Source organism: Lampetra planeri, chromosome 78 (assembly GCF_965212315.1).
Source record: "Lampetra planeri chromosome 78, kcLamPlan1.2.h2, whole genome shotgun sequence".
Classification (NCBI taxonomy): domain Eukaryota; kingdom Metazoa; phylum Chordata; class Hyperoartia; order Petromyzontiformes; family Petromyzontidae; genus Lampetra; species Lampetra planeri.
The window spans coordinates 1,111,804-1,130,458 of NC_136183.1; the positions used below are offsets into that span (position 1 = coordinate 1,111,804).

The 18,655-nt window shown below is 46.3% G+C and overlaps 1 protein-coding gene across 2 annotated transcripts in view; it reads right to left on the reverse strand.

The window, feature by feature from the left end:
• Positions 1-392: 392 nt before the first annotated feature.
• The window catches only part of LOC144738169 (uncharacterized), a 55,038-nt gene continuing 36,775 nt past the window's right edge, over positions 393-18,655 (reverse strand). The window contains exons 1-3 of one of the 2 annotated variants that reach the window (XM_078621154.1): positions 15,034-15,394; positions 14,512-14,595; positions 393-8,477 (exon numbers count right to left, since the gene is read on the reverse strand). In XM_078621154.1, coding sequence (XP_078477280.1) covers positions 7,307-8,449 — 1,143 coding nt within the window. In that variant the 5' untranslated portion in view covers positions 8,450-8,477; positions 14,512-14,595; positions 15,034-15,394 and the 3' untranslated portion in view covers positions 393-7,306. Of the gene's footprint in view, positions 8,478-14,511; positions 14,596-15,033; positions 15,395-18,655 lie in introns of those variants that run through there. The other variant, XM_078621155.1, reaches the window with a different exon arrangement.

Here is an 18,655-nt window from a genome sequence, read left to right on the forward strand (position 1 = left end):
CAGTAGTCATTCACAGTGCACAGTAGACATTCACACAGCGTGCACACAGTAGACACACACACAACGTACACAGTAGACATACGCACAGTGTACACACAGTAGACATACAGTGTACACACAGGACACAACACAGTGTAAACAAAGTAGACATACACACAGTGTACACACGGTAGACATACAGTGTACACACACATTTGTCATACACAGTGTACACACAGTAGACATACACACAGTGCACACACGAGTCATACACAGTGTACCCCAAGTAGATATACACGCCTTCACATTGTTATTGTTGCCTTCCACGGTCACTGCTAACGATTGTGTTGTTAGGGGTCGGTCACACACATACGCGCATGCTTGTGTAGTGCTCGACTTGACACGACAGCTTCTTGCTTTTCCTCTTTCTTTATTTCACCAACACCGATCAACATTTCTGCAGCTAACACCGATCAACGTTTCTTCCGCGCGTTCTCCGCTAGCTCGCCGCATTCCGCCGGCCTCACTCGCTCCCCATCTCTCCTCCGTCGACTCTCCTCTCTATTCTCTCCTTCAGTTCAGCCGCTCTTTATTGGCTCCGCCGTCACACTCAGTCATAACTCTATCAGCTTCTCCTCCCACACTCCAGCCGCTTCCTACTGGCTTCGTCGTCTCACTCCAGCCGTTTCTGCTGGCATCTCCGTTGCCACCTTGTACCTTTCCACTGCTACCCTACACATCTCCACTGCTACCCTACACTTCTCCACTGCTACTGGCTCCGCTGCTTCAACTCCAACCTCATGCTTCTCCTCCCAGGCGCAAACTCTAGTCTGCTCCAAAACCCCCTCTCTTTATCCCCCAGCCAATTAATCCAATCAATCGGTGGCATCGCCCGCGACGCCCTTCGCCCCCTAGCCCCCACTGGCACTCGCCGTGTTTTCCCAGACAATGCGGCGCCACTCAGCGACAACTTCTTGGCCAATCAGCGCCCTCCGTCCTTAATTGCTCCCTGCCACCTGCTACCGTCCTCAGACAGCGTGGCCCCACATCTCGACAACAACTTCCAGCCAATCAGCGCCCCGTGTCCTTATTTGCTCCCGACCCGTCTTCGGCCCTCTCCTCACGCCTAGCAACAGCAACACCTCGATCTCGTTTGCTCCCATTACGTCGTGCGCGCATACACAGACTTCAGCATGTGGCGCGTATCTCTGGCACTACACTTGCATAGATTTGACTGCCGGGACGGCTGCATTTTTATTCGGGGGGGGGGGGGGGGGATGTAGAGAATACGCGGTGCGCAGTTAACCAGGTGCAACTGAGGGCAACAGGTGTGCGTGTTTGTAGCATGATGTTTGCACTGACAAACTGCCACTAATTAAGGGGAGAAGCAGGTGCAAACAGGGTCAACCAGGTGTGCACGTTGAGACTGGAGGTGTTGCCGGGGAGACGGAAGATGGGGAGTGATGATAAGAGATTGTGACAACTGGCGCCGGCCTGACAGGAGTTGAAGTGGAAGCACGTGAGACCTCGGGATGAGCGGGGAGATATAAGCGGGAGTGTGTGTGAGCGAAGGGGTTGTTGTTGCCAGGGACGAAGAGTGAAAACATCTCGCCGCTGTCGCTCCAGCCGTCAACGGGACCTCAACCCTCACGCCGTCGCCGGGCGGGTGCTGGCTGATCACCCTGCCCGGGACAGACGGGTGAGCAGGTCTGTGGGAGCGTAGGTGAGGGCAGCTGTGTGCGAAGCTGCTGTGTGCGGAGTCGCTGTGTGCGAAGACACTGAGTGTGAAGACGCTGTGCGGAGACGCTGAGTGCGAAGATGCTGCTTGCGGAAGCGCAGAGAGCAGAGCTGCTGAGTGCAGGATAAGTGAGGTGCAAAAAGATAAGAGTGGGGAGAAGTTATATATAAATTACCATACAGTTATAGGAGTGCCTACAACTGGTGCAATAATAGGTGAATAAAGTGAAAGCAGGTGACTTGTTACCACGTGTCGGTTTGAGTAATTTTTTAAGACACTACACAATATTATCATTCATGCCGACTAAAATCCACATGGTCAACATGAGTGCCGCTTAAATGTGTAGAGGAGTAGAGGAGAGTGGTGGCGTCGTGTGCGCTGTCCGGTGCGATGACATCACGGGACGTGGGGTCGCGCGCGCTGGGCAGTGCACGTGACGTCACGTCTCCTAGGGTATTTAAGGGATACCCCGTGACGTAAGCGGGGTCACTGTGGGAATGGGGAAAGTAAACAGGGTGAAGAGGGAACCAGGGGTAGAGAGAGGGATCGAATAGGGAGTCTGGGGAGAAGCCGGTGGTAGCCGTAGAGGTACTTCTCTCTCCGGTCGGTGGAGTCGGCAAAGTCCACGATCCGACACGAGAGAGAGAGACCGGAGCTAGCCGGCAGGGACCCGGACTCAGAGTAGGACCCCTAGCCCCTGGGAGTTGTGTACCCTGTGTAGTATTGATAAGCTTTAATAAACCCTGGCGAAAGCCCCTAACTTACCTCCGTCTCCGAGTACGTACGTCAGGAACTACTCAACAAATGCACTCACATCTGAAGTCGCTGCTATTCTGTCACTCGAGGCATCGTCTTGCAACTGAGGAACAATACCCTACACAGAAATGAAACACACCGATCCAATGATGCTCTTCAATGTCTACTGATTTTCTGGCAAGGTGATGTCTACAATTTCCTACTTTGCCAAACTGCTGTCGACATGCATGCCAAAATTGAAGCTTCGTTCGATTAAACCCACCAGATGGCAAAACATTCAAAATTGTTTATCCTGAAGCTCTCCAAGGACGTATTTAAAAGCTGTCATTATGAAACAAACAAGCCCTGTGATTGTATAACACAACCAAAAAACCGTGACAATATACACACATTTAAACACTTCATTGGTAGGATTCAATAATTAGAATAAAGCCAGCATTGCAAGACATTACTCTTAATGTTTGATTACTGAGACCTGTGCAAAGCCAGGTAACTTAGCTAGTACTGAATACTATACTTCCAATGAAAATGTGTGCATGAGTGGGTAGCGGTAGTGCAACGGTTTGCATGCTGCGCTATAAACCCAGCGACCTGATTTATATTCCCACAAAACAAAGCCACAACATTTGGCTGTTGCCTGATGAAGCTGGTTGTAATTACTAGCGAACGTCGTACCCAGATTGTAAAATGTTGTGGCTTGGCTCTCCAACACACAACCGGTGTGCTGTACTAGTGACGAATTGGCCACGTTCTGTTTACGAGACAAACCATACTTATTGGCTGTCAGGTGGTGGCGGGTTTAAGGACACCTTTTTATATTCACGCGATCTAACCCAAACAAACCTGTATTACGAATGTATATTTGGAGTTTGCGCGTCTCTCTCCCCGTGGTCGCGTGGATTTTCCACTGGATCCTCCGGGTTTTCCCTCCACATTTAGAGTCAACATCACCACGCGTTTAGAGTATTTGACCGCTATACATTTCCACACGTTGATAAGCCACTTTGTTGTGGGGAAGTCGCTCCTGAAAAAGAGCGGTATAGCTCAAGTGGGCTATGCCTGGTAAAATAATAAAAACTGTATATTTAAAAGAAACAAAGTTTAAAAGTAGTGAGCCAGGTGAAGACAAATTAAACTTAAGCAGAGAATGAAGGCAAATTCAATCAGGCAAGGGCAGGAGGCAAGGCCCCGTATGGCTAGGCCCCACGTTGTAATGTTCCAACCTGGACATCGATTCCATCCTTGCTGCTACTCAATTGATATCCCTACGAGAGAGAAAGAGCTAGGCTCTAACTGGGTAAACAATAACTACCACAACCACGATGTGAACTTCTCACCTCGGATCTCAGTGAGTGCGCGGAGCTGACGCTTCCTGGTATCTCGTGACGTCAGAGAGCGGGGTTAGAGTTTAAGTTTATTTAGATTCCTATTCCATTGCTCACTCTCTTGAACATTGAACCCTTGGGTGCGTGAGCTCAACAACGTGAACACACAATATGTCAACACTGCGTATGTGTGTACAGTGTGTGGGTGGTCCGAATCAGTCGGGCGGCATTATCTTTTCATCAACTGCGCAATGCTGTGTTGAAGCCACCTTGTCGGTAGCTCCGCATGAAGATTCAAGTTTTCTCGGCCAGTCATGCCCTCCCTTCTCTCGGGATGTGAAATATGGACCCCTCTAAATGGAACATCTGCGCCGGTTATTAACATTCACACTTGCATGCCATGAGGGAAGTGGTAGGGCATTCTCTATTTATTGCAGAGGTACACACCCCTGGCTAATACAGTAACATTAAAACAAAATATGCACTGTCTGCTTAACAGTGGATGTAAAACATACTATTGTGTCATTCAAAACACGTAGGTCATTGCATGTTGGTGTCATTGCCAAAATTTGGGCAATTCCAAATATTATCCAGAAATTCCACAACTGTGATTACACATCAATTATTGCCCCCTACTGACAGACTCATGCCCACATGCAAGCTGGTGCTGGGCCACCTCATGCCACAGAGGCAGCTGCCACCTGGGGGTGCTCTTCGAGTGTTTGTGATGAGATATAATACAAACTCCGAATTGCTGAGGCAATTAAGCAACTTGAACACGTAAGCTTTCGCGACAAATATCCATAAGGTTTTTTGGGTTAGATTGTGTAAATATAAATGCGCTCTCTCTAGTCGTCTAGCATAGCCTAAACACAACCCTGACCGTGTAACACCGATGGCGCTGACTGAGACAGCCAACAACTATCTGGCCGTGCATTATCTAGCCAAGGCGGCGAAATGACCGCGACGACGAGACGAGCCCATTCCCAGAACCGGCAGCCCTGAGCTCCTGCTCTCAGCTGATTTTATGCTACCCAGCATGGCCTGACTCCGCCCTGGTCACGTGTCCCTTCTTGAACCCACTAGCAGGTTCCAGTGGGTTCCAGATAGGGTCTTCCGTGACCCTTGCCCCAGTTCTTCCGCCCTGCCGACACACCCGTGTAAATGGTCACCGGCGTGTGCACTGTTTGTCCACCGCAGTTGCCGTTGCTGGACAACAGATGGATGACATCCAGCAACTGCAACCGGTGGACAGGCAGAGCAACCCCAAACCCCGAGGAACACCACCAACACGGAAAAAATATTCACCACAAAAAAAACCTTGGTTGCAACACTTCCCGCGAACTTGAACCACATAGCGCAACCACGGCACTCCCCAATGGACCACCAACAAAAAGGACAACCCTCGGTGCCCCCCGCAAACCGAAAACATGCAGCGCAACCGCGGCATGTGCAAGAACGCTGTCATGGACCGCCCAACCGCGATGCCCCCCCCCCCCCCCCCCGAGAACTGATAACGCAACCCAAACAACATACACAACCCCCCTGAATCCCACCTTACAAGGGAGAGTCCGCCTTTACCAGAAAATAGCTCACGTGAGCCGATCCTTGACACTGGTCACCCCTGCCTTGGCAGGGTCTTGCATTCCTTGAGATTCCGAGGTATGGAAACAAAAAAACAATGAACTAAAGGGCACGGCCTCTCCCTGAATTTCACAGAAGCATCTAATCGGATCCAGCCCCTGACACGTCGCACACGGCGGTCTCGGAAAGCATCAGAAACTCGGATCTGGTAAAGCATAGGAAGATGTTGCCGGCGGGTCGGAGTGCGTCGGTGGCGCTGCCAACACCCTGGCATTCTATAGCGATGTGGCCCGGCTGACCACACCTGAAACGCTTGGCCGTGGGACCCCAGGGCGGAGGGGGCTGCCCCGGTTGCCAACCCACCCGCGGGGGCCTTTTCCCGTGCGTCCCCAGGCCACATACCACAGCCACCATGTCCTCCTCCCGCCACGGCCAAGCCGCCACTTTGGGCCAATGCTGGTGGGCCTCGTGGCCCTAAATTTCGTGGGCCACCTTCAAAGACGTAATCCCCATGCCTTTGGCGAAGAGCAGAATGATCCCCGACTCGCGCGCCAACAGCCTTTCCGCCGCCAAGGAGTCGAGCGCCGTCTCACCCATCTGGGGGTACGCCTTCCGCCCCCAGCACCAGCAGCGCCTCCCAGAAAGCGAAGGGCATCTCGGCCTCCCCTTGCTTCCGCTGGAGAATCTCGTGCAGCCGTCGCGCGGTAGGCCAAAAATTGCCCCTTGCAGCGCCATCGACTCCGGCGCCCCTCCAGTGCTGTCCGGTGCTCTCCGGAAAATAGCGCCCACCGGCCATGCCAAGCCCTCCACGGGCAAAATGGCGCCAACCACATGCAGGGTCTCCGGCCCGGGCTCCTCCGCTCTCCCGCACTGACGGGGACCGCCGCCAGGGTCCCCTCGTGACTCGTTTCCGCGCCGCTGGCCGTGGTGCGCCTCCCCTCAACTCGGCGGTCCTCGGCCATGCCGCGTGCTCGGCACATGAGCGCCGATTCGCCGCTGCACTCCCGCCGATCGGCAGCCGCTCTGCTGATCCGTAGCCGCTCTCCCTCCGATCCGCAGCCGCTCACCCGCCGATCTCTCTCTCCACCAACGGGCTTTGTAACCGGGGTCCTGGGGCTGCCAGAGGGATGAATGTTTCACTGTTCCCATCCTCCGATGACACTATAGGTGGGTTCTTTATTCACTCCACTCCTGACACCAATTGTAGTGTCATCGTGGCGGGAGACAAGGTTTCTAAGGGGGCACCTTCTTTATCAACACCTTCACAGTTTCGCCATCGCACTCTCCCTAGTCGTGTAGCCTAGCCTAAACACAATCCTGACCATGTAACACCGATGGCGCTGACCGAGACAGCCAACAACTATCCGGCCGTGCAATATCTAGCGAAGACGGCGGCGAAGATGACAGTGATGACAAGATGAGCCCACTCCAAGAACCGGCAGCCCTGAGCTCCCGCTCTCAGTTGCCTCCCTTCTCGAACCCACTTGAAGGTTCCAAGGGCTTCCAGATGGGGTCTTCCGTGACACTTGCCCCAGTTCCTCTAATATTTTTCCACCGCAGTTGCCGTTGCTGGACAACAGTCGGCGTTATTACACTACACTAGTACAGCACACCGGTGTGTTGGAGAACAAATCGCGTGGTGGCGGGTTTCACAAAATATTCATATTTACGCGATCTAACCCAAAAAAACCTCTTATGGGCAATTAAGCATCATATAAATGCAAATATTATCGTAACATAGCAATTGCTTGGGAGTTTATTGGCTCTCGCTCTTGGTTAGACATCTACCCAACTCACAGGTCTACAAATACTGGCCACTCTTAATCTGTAGGTTGAACCTAGGAATTGAGTGTTCAACTTCACGTTCTTTTCATTAAAAGGCCTGTGCCAAAGGTGAATCTACTGGGGCTTCATTGTCTCAAGGTTACACATCTACCGGGTCTCCATTTGACTTTGTATTGTCTAAGAAGTCCACCCACACCTCCACTTCCACAAACTGCTGGGAGTTGCTTCGCTCTGCCTCACAGTCAGAATTCTCCTGCTTCACGATGCATCCATTGATGTGAAGGTCTGATTTTGGAGTTGAATCTTCATCTTCACATTTCACTTTCACTTCTTCGCTCTTCACTGTCACTTCACATTTCACCTTTTCATATTTCACCTTTATACCTTTTAAAGTCTCCAAGCTGGGATTATCTTGTGGTTCCCTTATCATGAAGGATGGGAGCATTGCAGCACTTTGACTTTCACAAGCCGATTTCAGACTCCTCTCCTTGGGGATCTTCTGATGACTGTGTGTTCTCTGGTGTCTTTGAAGATTTGATGACCGTACAAATGCCTTCCCACACAGAGTGCACTTGAAGGGTTTCTCTCCTGTGTGTGTTCTCTGGTGATTTTGAAGAGCAGTAGAACCTGAAAATGCCTTCCCACACACACTGCACTTGACGGGTTTCACTCCCGCGTGTGATCTCTGGTGGATTTTAAGACCTGATGACCATGCAAATGCCTTCTCACAGACAGTGCACTTGAAAGGTTTCTCTCCTGTGTGTGTTCTCTGGTGTTGTTTAAGATATGACACTGTAACCAGCTTCCCGCACAGAGTGCACCTGAAGGGTTTCTCCCCTGTGTGTGTTCTCTGGTGTCTTTTAAGGTGTGATGAATTTGAAAATGCATACCCACACACACTACACTTGAAGGGTTTCTCTCCCGTGTGTGTTCTCTGGTGTATTTTAAGATGTGATGGCTCTGCAAACGCCTTCCTGCACACACTGCACTTGAAGGGTTTCTCTCCCGTGTGTGTTTTCTGGTGTCGTTTAAGAGTAAATGCCTTTGAAAATTGTTTACCACAAACACTGCACTTGAAGGGTTTCTCTCCCGTGTGTGTTCTCTGGTGGCTCTGAAGAACTGATGACCATGCAAATGTCTTCTCACACACAGTGCACTTGAATGGTTTCTCTCCTGTGTGAGTTCTCTGGTGCTGTGTCAAATTTCCAGAATGATCCATGCTGTTTGCATACTGGTCGCATTGTTGACTTGTACCAAGCTGGGCTGCGTGCTTTTGCTGCATCAGACCAATTCTGCAGAGGAAGCATCAGCTGCGGACAGAAAAAAACATCAATAACATCTACGTCATTGTGCAGTCACAGACGAATGCATATATACACAGTCACATATGACTTACACGTCTATACTTATTCATAAATTCATGAGAGTGAAAGAGATTCCCCAAAACATCACACGGACTGTTAAGGCACAAAATGGCAGGGCAAGTGGTCAGAAATATGGCTGGAAGCCTAAGCATCTTCAAAATGAACGTTTACCCAAAACTCCAAGCACACAATTTAGGCTATCTGGCTATGAAATAAATATTTATTTAAGGAAATTTCAGTTTACATAGCAATGGGTGTCCAAAATACCACTTATATTATGCATTTATGTGTAAATTAATGTTCAAATGCAAATTCGGTAAAGCCAGGCTAGATTTGCTTGAATGCTCAGATGAACATATCTAACTTCAGCTGCATATGTGCTGTGTTAATTTTATGACAGTTACCATGCTCATAAAAGTTCCAGAGGAAAACTAAAATAATCTATTGTTTTGATTTTACCTCTGTGTTCAAGAGTTAATATACTTTACAGAAAATACAAAACTGACACTTGTCACACACTGGCATGGTAAAACGGTGGTGGTGTGTCCAGAAACATGCCTGGCCGCCTTCATCTGCTCAGTATTAATGCTTTCTCACTTCACCAATGAATTAATTGAGGATCATTCAACATAGCGGAGGGCCACAATAAGTTCAGATATAACTTATCAATCATGTTTGCTATCAGCGATAATCAAAATCTAATTGTTGAGTTCATAATGCAGTGAAATAACTGCGCCACCGCTCCCCACATAAATAACTCTTACATCCACATCCATTGCACATGAATCAGTAACAAATATAATAAACAGCCACCATTCATCACTAATTGTAGTAACCTTTTCACAGTGCTCATGCCATGATCGGTATAATTTAATACCATTTAAGTGTGGATCACTTGTCATCATGTCATGGGAATGATCCAGGTGTCAAGGAATGACTGACTGAGATGATTACAGATGTGTAATGAGACCGCCATCTCCTGTATTATGTGGGGTGATATACAGTTATGGGTTGCCTAGGGGAAGGAGTACATCTAGGCCAAAGGTAAAAGGGAGGAGCCACCCGGGAAGCCTCTGAAACGCTCCCGAAGGTTCTATGAGGGGCTTGGCCAAAGGCGGGGTTTAGTCAGCCGGCGAGCATATATAAGCAGGAGCTAGAGCAAGGCGCGAGGGCAGTGCCAGAAGATCAAGAAGAGCTCCCCGTCACTGCTGCCCCGCCATCTCCATCGGCCACGTGGTGGCTCGACCTTCAACCGCTTCCTAGCCCGCCGTCAGCCAGCGGCGTGCTAGAGAGTGGGTGAGCGCTACGTGGCGCGGGGCAGCGAAGCCACTTGGGCGGTGTGTATCCGTAGTGCGAGTGTGTGAAGAGACAGGAGACAACCAACTGTACCTAATATTTTTTAAAGAAACGTTTAAACTTTTTATCATGTCGGAGCCACTCATTACAGATGCACCAGCTGTACTCCCTGCTGTCTTGCTGCGTTTTAGGCACCCAGCGTTCCACCCATGCATGTGAGTATCGCTCCTCTGACCTCATTGTTGTTGCAGAGCAAATACCTGCAACTGCCCGGCAGCTGGGGGGAGAGAGAGGTGGGGGCTAGACGACGGTGTACCGTAGTTCGGCTATTATCTGCGCAGTGCGCAATCTACCAGTGCTAAAACTGTACTTACTTATCTACCAGTTATGTTACTTATTTATTGGATATTTACTTTTGTTACTTATTTACTGTTTTAAGTTCACTCGTTTCCGGTTAGTTTGTTTTCTTTGTGTATTAATATGATGAAATTAAGCTGCGGTAATGACGTTAAATATATGAATGCATGCGGGGTATATGACGTTGCGGGCTATCTGAATTTTTTTTTTACACAAAACGCTATTTTTGCGGGGTATATGCGTATGCAGGCTATATGCGGGAAAATAAGGTAAATAGCGTGACATGAGCAATGGAAACAACGGAAATGCAGAGAAAAAACAAGCTGAAATAAGTGTAAATTAAAGAGCAGCAGTACGCACATGTAAGATGAGAAGCAGGCTATAGTCTAGATTATAGACTGCCAGTACGCCGAATCAGTGACATAAGCATTGCTACAGTCGAGATTAAAAGCTGGCACTACGGGCAGCAGCTGAAAAAGCAGGATACAGTCGACATGAAAGGCTGGCAGTACACTGAGTGCGGTAAAAAAGCAGGCACCATATTATAGACTGGCATACACTCATAATGGCCAAAAGGCAAATTAGCAGTGTAGATAATAGAGCGCGAGTGCACTGACGTTAATTAATGAGCAGGCAGCAGGCCACAGCAGACTGCAGCGTAAAAAAAGACAGCAAAAAAAGGTAATATTTAGCAATCTAATAATGAGAAATAAGTTTTCTGCACGCAAACATTATTATTGTAATATCTGCCAACGTATTTGTTTAATAATAGTAAACAATAATACTACAATAATGCTATCAAAGCGCTGTAATAATATTAATATCTACGGACTTCATAGTAGTAACTGCACGCATCGTGTTGGGGGGGGGGCGAAGAGGATATCACACTGTGAAGAAATAGCCGCAGCGTTATGTGTATATTTATTGCATGTAAAATGCGTAAAATAAAATGTTCCCCATGAGCTCGACCGAACGCGCATCACTTGGCAGGATCAGTCCCCCCCACGCAATTGGCGTGAGTTGGCACGGCCGATGTCGCGCAATAAAGAATAAATATAGCAAAATCCCACTAAATCCCAAATTTAACTAATTTAAAGGTGACGGACGTGAAAAAGGAATAGCCTATTCCCACTGCGGGACTTAGGACGTGCCGGCTGGCAAAAAATGTTCTACGTATAGCCCACCGTTCGAGAGCCAAATCCCTCGCAAGCGTGCGCGGAGACTTTTATATATAAGAAAAAAAAATAGGCCTTAATTAAATAAAGAATGCAGTGATCTAGTTTCTACTGAAAATCCATACTCCTCTGCTGTAGTCGATGGACAGAAAATACAGCAGCCCCTTGCATATCACGGAGATTACGTTCTTCGAAAGTGCCGCGAGAAATTCTAAAAGCGAGTTCTTCAATACTTAAGCCTTACCTAATTAATGGCGTTAGGTAAACGTCAACAAAAATTTACAACATCCCAATTGAAATAAGTCCTGTACTGTATTCCAAATAAACTAAACAATTGAAATAAACACGGAGAAACCATATACATTGTATAAATCTATATAAAGCAGACTTTGCGTTTGTGTAGATATTTTTGTTAACCAAATTGTGCCAACACACCCCAATCTTTCCATGCATACTCACAGGTGAGTTAGTGTGTTTTTCGCACTATTTTACACGCTTTTTATTAACTCACTGTCTGTTGTTGTTGTATCCTCAAATCTTCTAACTCAATTTTAACCCACTTCCCAATGTGGTATCGACTGCAAACTTGGTATACTTATGTCATACTGATGACAATACAATATTCTATCATAAAAAAATTAATGAAACATATATTTTAAAACATTTCTTTTTAAATGTTATGTTTCGGCTTGGGTCTAATTGTCCACGCTCAACTAGCGTTGGCTGTAAATCACCATAGTCCCTTACGTTATGGCAAGCTTCGGGGCCACTTCCTGGAGTCGTGGAGTTCTTCCATTGCTAGTACAGTATATTTAATTAAAGCGTGTGTATTTTTTTTCTATATTACTTATTTAGATTACCTGCTCAACTTCAACACCTGAAACACCTGCACACTCCAACCCCCCGCCGCTGCGTCCAACTCCCCCCCCTGCACTCCTCACCACTCCCCCTCTCTTTCTATTCACATGGTATAAAGCTCAGGGCATTCTCACTACTTCTGGTTTGCCATACATGGCTCACCTCTAACACACACTGCAATATTTAACAAAACAATTACTATTCAAAAATATATATCAATACTACCGACCTCCTTCTACACAAAATAGATGCTATACAACAGCTATGACTAAATGCATCAAGTCGACATTGCCTGCTAAGGAATAACAAGCATGCAAAAACACACACTCACTTTAAACTCATTATGTGTGCACACACCACCACACACATGCTATTCATACCCACTTCAAGCACTACAAACAATTACTCCTTCCAACAACTTACAGGCTTATACCTCAATCCTTTGCGGCTAGGTCTTCACATTCATACAACGATTACAAATTCGAATATCATTTCATTAACAAACTCGATATAGTATTCAGTCACACACTCACTATTTACTATTTTTTTTGCTCATTAACTTTTACCTCCACTTATAATTTTCCTTGCGGAAAACGTGCGCTTCTCTTCATCAAAAGCGATTACAAAAATTTACGTGATTCGTACAAGTGCTGCAATGGCTGCACCTGGAGCTAATGATACTCTTAAACACCAAGACGTAAGACGGCATGCTGCCAGTGCTGCGATAGCTGTACCTACTCATTCCAACATCTGGATACATGCCTACATTTAATGTGCAGGGCCAGGTACATAATCGCATTGGCAGTCTGCTGCCACAACCTAATGCCCTACCTACATTACCACAGATCTACTTGCATGTTTGACAATACTAGACAGCAGAGGTGTGGACTCGAGTCATGTGACTTGGACTCGAGTCAGACTCGAGTCATGAATTTGATGACTTGCGACTCGACTTGGACTTGCATAACAATGACTTTGTCCCACCTATGAGATGTGGACTCGAGTCATGTGACTTGGACTCGAGTCAGACTCGAGTCATGAATTTGATGACTTGCGACTCGACTTGGACTTGCATAACAATGACTTTGTCCCACCTCTGCTAGACAGTGACTTTACCGAAAGAACCAAGAATATGAATCCCTTCAGTCACGAAAGCTTTAAATAAAAAAATACTAGACAGGCTCACCAGCATTGCAATGATGTCATCAAAACCAAGATGTAAGTCCTATTGCAAGTCACGCTCCATAAGCAAAACTCTCATGTTCACAGTTTGAAGCGTACTATAGAGAAGAGTGCTTCATAGTACAATGTCATTAATGCTGACTAAACTCCACATGGTCAACATGCGTGCCGCTTAAAAACATTCACAACATCTGAAGTCGCTGTCATTCTGACTGCTGAGCAACATGGCACTCGAGGAATCGTCTTGGAACTGAGAAACAATACCCTACACAGAATTGAAACACACGGACGAAATGATGCTCTTCAATGTCCACGGATTTTCTAGCAAGGTGATGATGGCTACAATTTCGTACTTTGCCAAACTGACCCAGCAACAGGCTTGTCGGCACAAAAGATTTCCGCCATGGACTTCTTTGCTTTCCAGATCATGGTGCGAAACAGCAGCTTCAATCTCTTCTAGAGATGCAAAGAGCTATTCCACCAATTTTCTGTCGACATGTATGCCAAAATTTAAGCTTCATTATTAAACCCACTAGATGGCAAAACATCCAAAATTTTTATCCTGAAGCTCTCCGAGGGTAACGAATTGAAAAGCTGTGCTTATTATGAAAAAACAAGCCCTGCTATTGTATAACACAACCAAAAAAAGTGACAATTACACACATTTACAAACTTCATTGGCAGAATTAAATGTTCTAATAAAGCCAGCATGGCAAGACATTACACTTAATGTTTGATTACTGAGACCTGTGCAAAGCCGGGTAACTTAGCAAGTACTGAATACATACTATACTTCCGATGTTGTTTGTGCATTAGTGGGGAGCGGTAGTGCAACGGTTAACGTGCTGCGCTATAAACATAGTGAGCCTCATAATATTCCCACAGAACCAAGCCACAACATTTGGCTGTCGCCTGGTTGTAATTACTGGCTTAACGTCGTACTCAGATTGTAAATGTTGTGGCTTGGCTCTCCAACACACACCCAACCAGTATGCTGTACTAATGACGAATTGGCCACGTTCTGTTTACATGACAAACCCTTCGCAATTGGCAGTGTCGGGTGGTGGCCGGTTTAACGACACATGTATATATTTACGCGATCTAACACTAACCTGTATTACTGCTGTATATTTGTAGTTTGCGTGTCTCTCTCCCCGTGGTCGCGTGGATTTTCTTCTGGGTCCTCCGGTTTTTCCCTGCACATTTAGAGTCAACATCACCACGCGTTTAGAGTATTTGACCGATACACATTTCCACACGTTGAGATAAGCCACTTTGTTGTGGGCAGGTCGCTTCTGAATAAGAGCGGTACAGCTCAAGTGGGCAATGCCTGCTGAAATAAAAAAAAAACTGTATAAATATTTAAAATAAACACATTTTCAAAGTAGTGAGCCAGGTGAAGACAAATTAAACTTAAGCAGAGAATTAAAGCAAATACAATCAGGCGAGGGCAGGAGGCAAGGCTCCGTATGGCTAGGCCCCGCGTTGTAATGCTCCAACCTGGACATCGATTCCATACTTGCTGATACTCAATTGATATCCCTACGAGAGAGAGAGAGAGGAGCGAGGCTCTACCTGGGTAAACAACAACAACAACCACCACAACAACAACCACCACGATGTGAACTTCTCACCTCGGATCTCAATGAGCGCGCGAGCTAGGCGGCAGCTTCCTGGTATCTCGTGACGTCACGCGGCAGCAGGAGGTGACATGACGTCACTTGCGGGTCCAACACACAATCCCCTCTCCCAATAAGCAGCGGCGTAACAGGCCCATGTCGTTAATTCTAGATTTGAAGTTTTCGTGACTGCAAGGATTCATACTCTTTGGTTTTTTTCGATGAAGTTACGTAGGTAAAAAAATTTAAATAAATTAAATCACGACGTTTCGGAGGCAACACAAGCTTCCGTATTCAGGTGGAACCGTCACACTTCAAAACAGCAATTTTGCTGTAAAATTGTTTTGCTGTGGTTTTCACACCTGACGACGTTTCGATTGCAACACAAGCAATCATCATCAGGTGTGAAAACCACAGCAAGAAATTGCTTTGCTGTGGTTTTCACACCTGATGATGATTGCTTGTGTTGCAATCGAAACGTCGTGAGAATTTTATTGTTATTGTTTTATTTTTATTATTTTATTATTTTCCTTCTACGTGACTTTACCAAAAGAACCAAGAATATGAATTCCTGCAGTCACGAAAGCTTTAAATCTTAATTTAAATAACTTTAACCGTTCAGATAGCTGGTGTTCTTTTAATGTTACGCTGATGTTGCGTCCCGTCTGTCCAATATAGTATCTCGCACATAAACAATTAATTCGATATACACCTTCTGTTGATAATTTAGGCAATTCGTCTTTAGTGCCAGATACCAATTTTTTAATTTTGTGTACTGTATCAAATCTTACTTTAATGTTTTGCTTCTGCGAAACCCTGGCTAATTTGTCAGTTACAGCACATGCTATATTGGACAGACAGGACGCAACATCAGCGTAAGACTAAAAGAACACCAAAGAAACATTAAATTTTCTCAAACACAACTGTCGGCAGTGGCAGAGCATGCTTGTCAACAAGGACACTCAATTGATTTTGATAACGTTGAAGTGTTGTGTAAAACTAATTATTACTGGCCAAGGCTAATTATAAAATCCATTGAAATTGAGAGAAACTGAAATAACTTCAATCGCTCTGACAGCTACAGAATTAGTGCGGCCTGGAAGCATATTATTAAATAAATACAATTACAATTCCTTATAAGGAAAACAAATATCAATGAATAACAATTGAATGATTACCAATCTATATAATTACAATGCCCTCCCCCTCTTTGCCTCGAATCATTGCACCAGATTGAATTAAATGATGACGTCACCCTACTGCTCTATTTAAGACCGGAAGCAACAAGAGAGCTCCACCATTCTTGCCCGATGAAGCTGATTGTAATCTTCTCTTTCTTTTCTTCTTTCTTTCTTTCTTCTTCTCTTTCTTCTTTTCTTTCATATATATAAAAGTCTCCGTGCACGCGGGCTTGCGGGGGATTTGGCTCTCAGACGGTGGGTTTTAAATAGAAAAAAATTTGCCAGCCGGAACGCCCTAAGCCCTGCGGTGGGAATAGGCTATTCCGTTTTCACGTCCGTAAACTTTAAAGTCGTTTAATTAACGATTGTGTGGCATTCTTATTTTAATTATTTACTTATTGCACAACATCGACCATACCAACTCACGACAATTGCCTGGGGGGGCGGACCCTGCCAAGTGATGCGCGTTCGGTCGAGCTCACGGGAGACATTTTATTTTACGCGTTTAACATGAAATAAATATACATATCACCCTGCGGATTTTTCTTCACAGTCTCGTGTCCTCTTCACCCCCCCCCCCCCCCAACACGATGCGTGCAGTTACTGCTATAAAGTTCTGGCAATGTCTCGCCTCCTCCGGCTTGCCAATCTAGGCGAGGCCGCGGGCTCTGCACGGGACGAGGCGTCACCACGCCAATATAAAGTACAATTTTATTGAATCTTTCGCTAATAACTCAGGTTTATTGTTTACTATTATTAAACAAATAAGTTTACAAATATTACTAACATTATGTTTATGCAGAGAACAACTCTGCTTCATTGTTTACTATAATCAAACTAATACGTTGCCTAATATTACAATCATAATGTTTGTGTGCAGAAAACTACATTTTCATTCTTAGGTTGCTAAATATTTCCCTTTTTGTGTGCCTTTTTACGACGCTGCGACGGTGTACTGCCATTCTGTGCTGTCGACTGCTGATTCATTAACGTCCGTGCACTGCCACTTATCTACACTGTTAATTTTGCTTTTACCCATTATGAGTGAATACCAGTCTATAATCTGTTGCCTGCTTCTTTACCTCACTAAGTGTACTGCCAGCCTTTCATGTCGACTGTATCCTGCTTTTCAGCTGCTGCCTGTATTGTCAGCTTTTTATCGCCACTGTAGCAATGCTTATGTCATTGAGTCGGCGTACTGCCAGTCTATAATCTATACTATAGCCTGCTTCTCAACGTACCTGTGCGTACTGCTGCTATTTAATATACACTTATTTCAGATTATTTCTACTATGCATTTCTATTGTTTCGATTGATCATGTCCTGCAATTTACTGATACGTAGTACTGCGATGCTGATAGCTGTGCCATCATCGGGGATTGCTGTGCACGTCGATGTGTGTGTGAGAGTCGATGTGTGTGTTTCAGTCCATATGTGTGTGCGTGTTAGTCGATGTGTGTGCATGGCTCCATGTCTGTGTAAGTCAATGTGCGTTTGTGTGTCTATGTGTGTCAGTCAGTGTGTGTGTGTACGTCCATGTGTATGTATGTGTCAGTCCATATGTGTGTGTGTTAGTCTACATGTGTGTATAAGTCCATACATGTGTGCGTGTCATTCGATGTGTGTGTGTAAGTCAATGCATTTGTGACTTGATGTGTGTGTTACTCCATGCGTCTTTATTTAAAGTATATGTCTGTGTATGAGAGTCCATGTGTGTGTACGCCAATGTGTGTCAGTCTATGTATGTGTGTGTGAGTCTATGTGTGTGTGTGAGAGTTGCTGTGTGTACGTCGATATGTGTGTGTGTGACACCATGTGTGTGTATATCTCAAGTGTATGTGTGTCAGTCCATGTGCATGTGTGTTAGTCGCTGTGTGTGCGTGGCTCCATGTTAGTTAGTGTAAGTCCATTTCTTTGCGTGTCTGTTGGTCCTTGTGTGCGTCTTAGTCCATGTGTGTGCTTTATTGACCTGGTCAAGGCCTATGATACCATCAGTAGGCCTAGCCTCTGGGTTGTTCTTCGTGCTTTCGGAATCCCTGACCCTCTGCTCACGATCCTTAAGGACCTTCATGATGGTGAGCGGCCCCGTGTCAAACTACGTGGCCGTGAGTCAGAAACATTCCCTTTACACCTTCGGGTGCAACAGGGATGTCTGGCTCCCGCATTATTTTACATATATTTTTACCACGTACTTCAGAGGAATTACCATCTGCTACAGATACAATTGTAATGCGGGCGTAAGCGACCTTCCGGATGTGACGTCACGGGGGGGTGGAGTCATGTCACGTGGGAGGAAGGTTCAGGTCCTTAAAGGGGTAAACCGGAAGGAGAAGGCAGTCGGGGTGTGAATGGAAAAGAGTGGGGCCACGCGGGCGAACGAGAGGAGGGGGACACCGTCGGCCATCGGGAGCCAACCCCGGGGGGAGTAGAGAGCTACTGGGTGGAGTGAAGCTGCA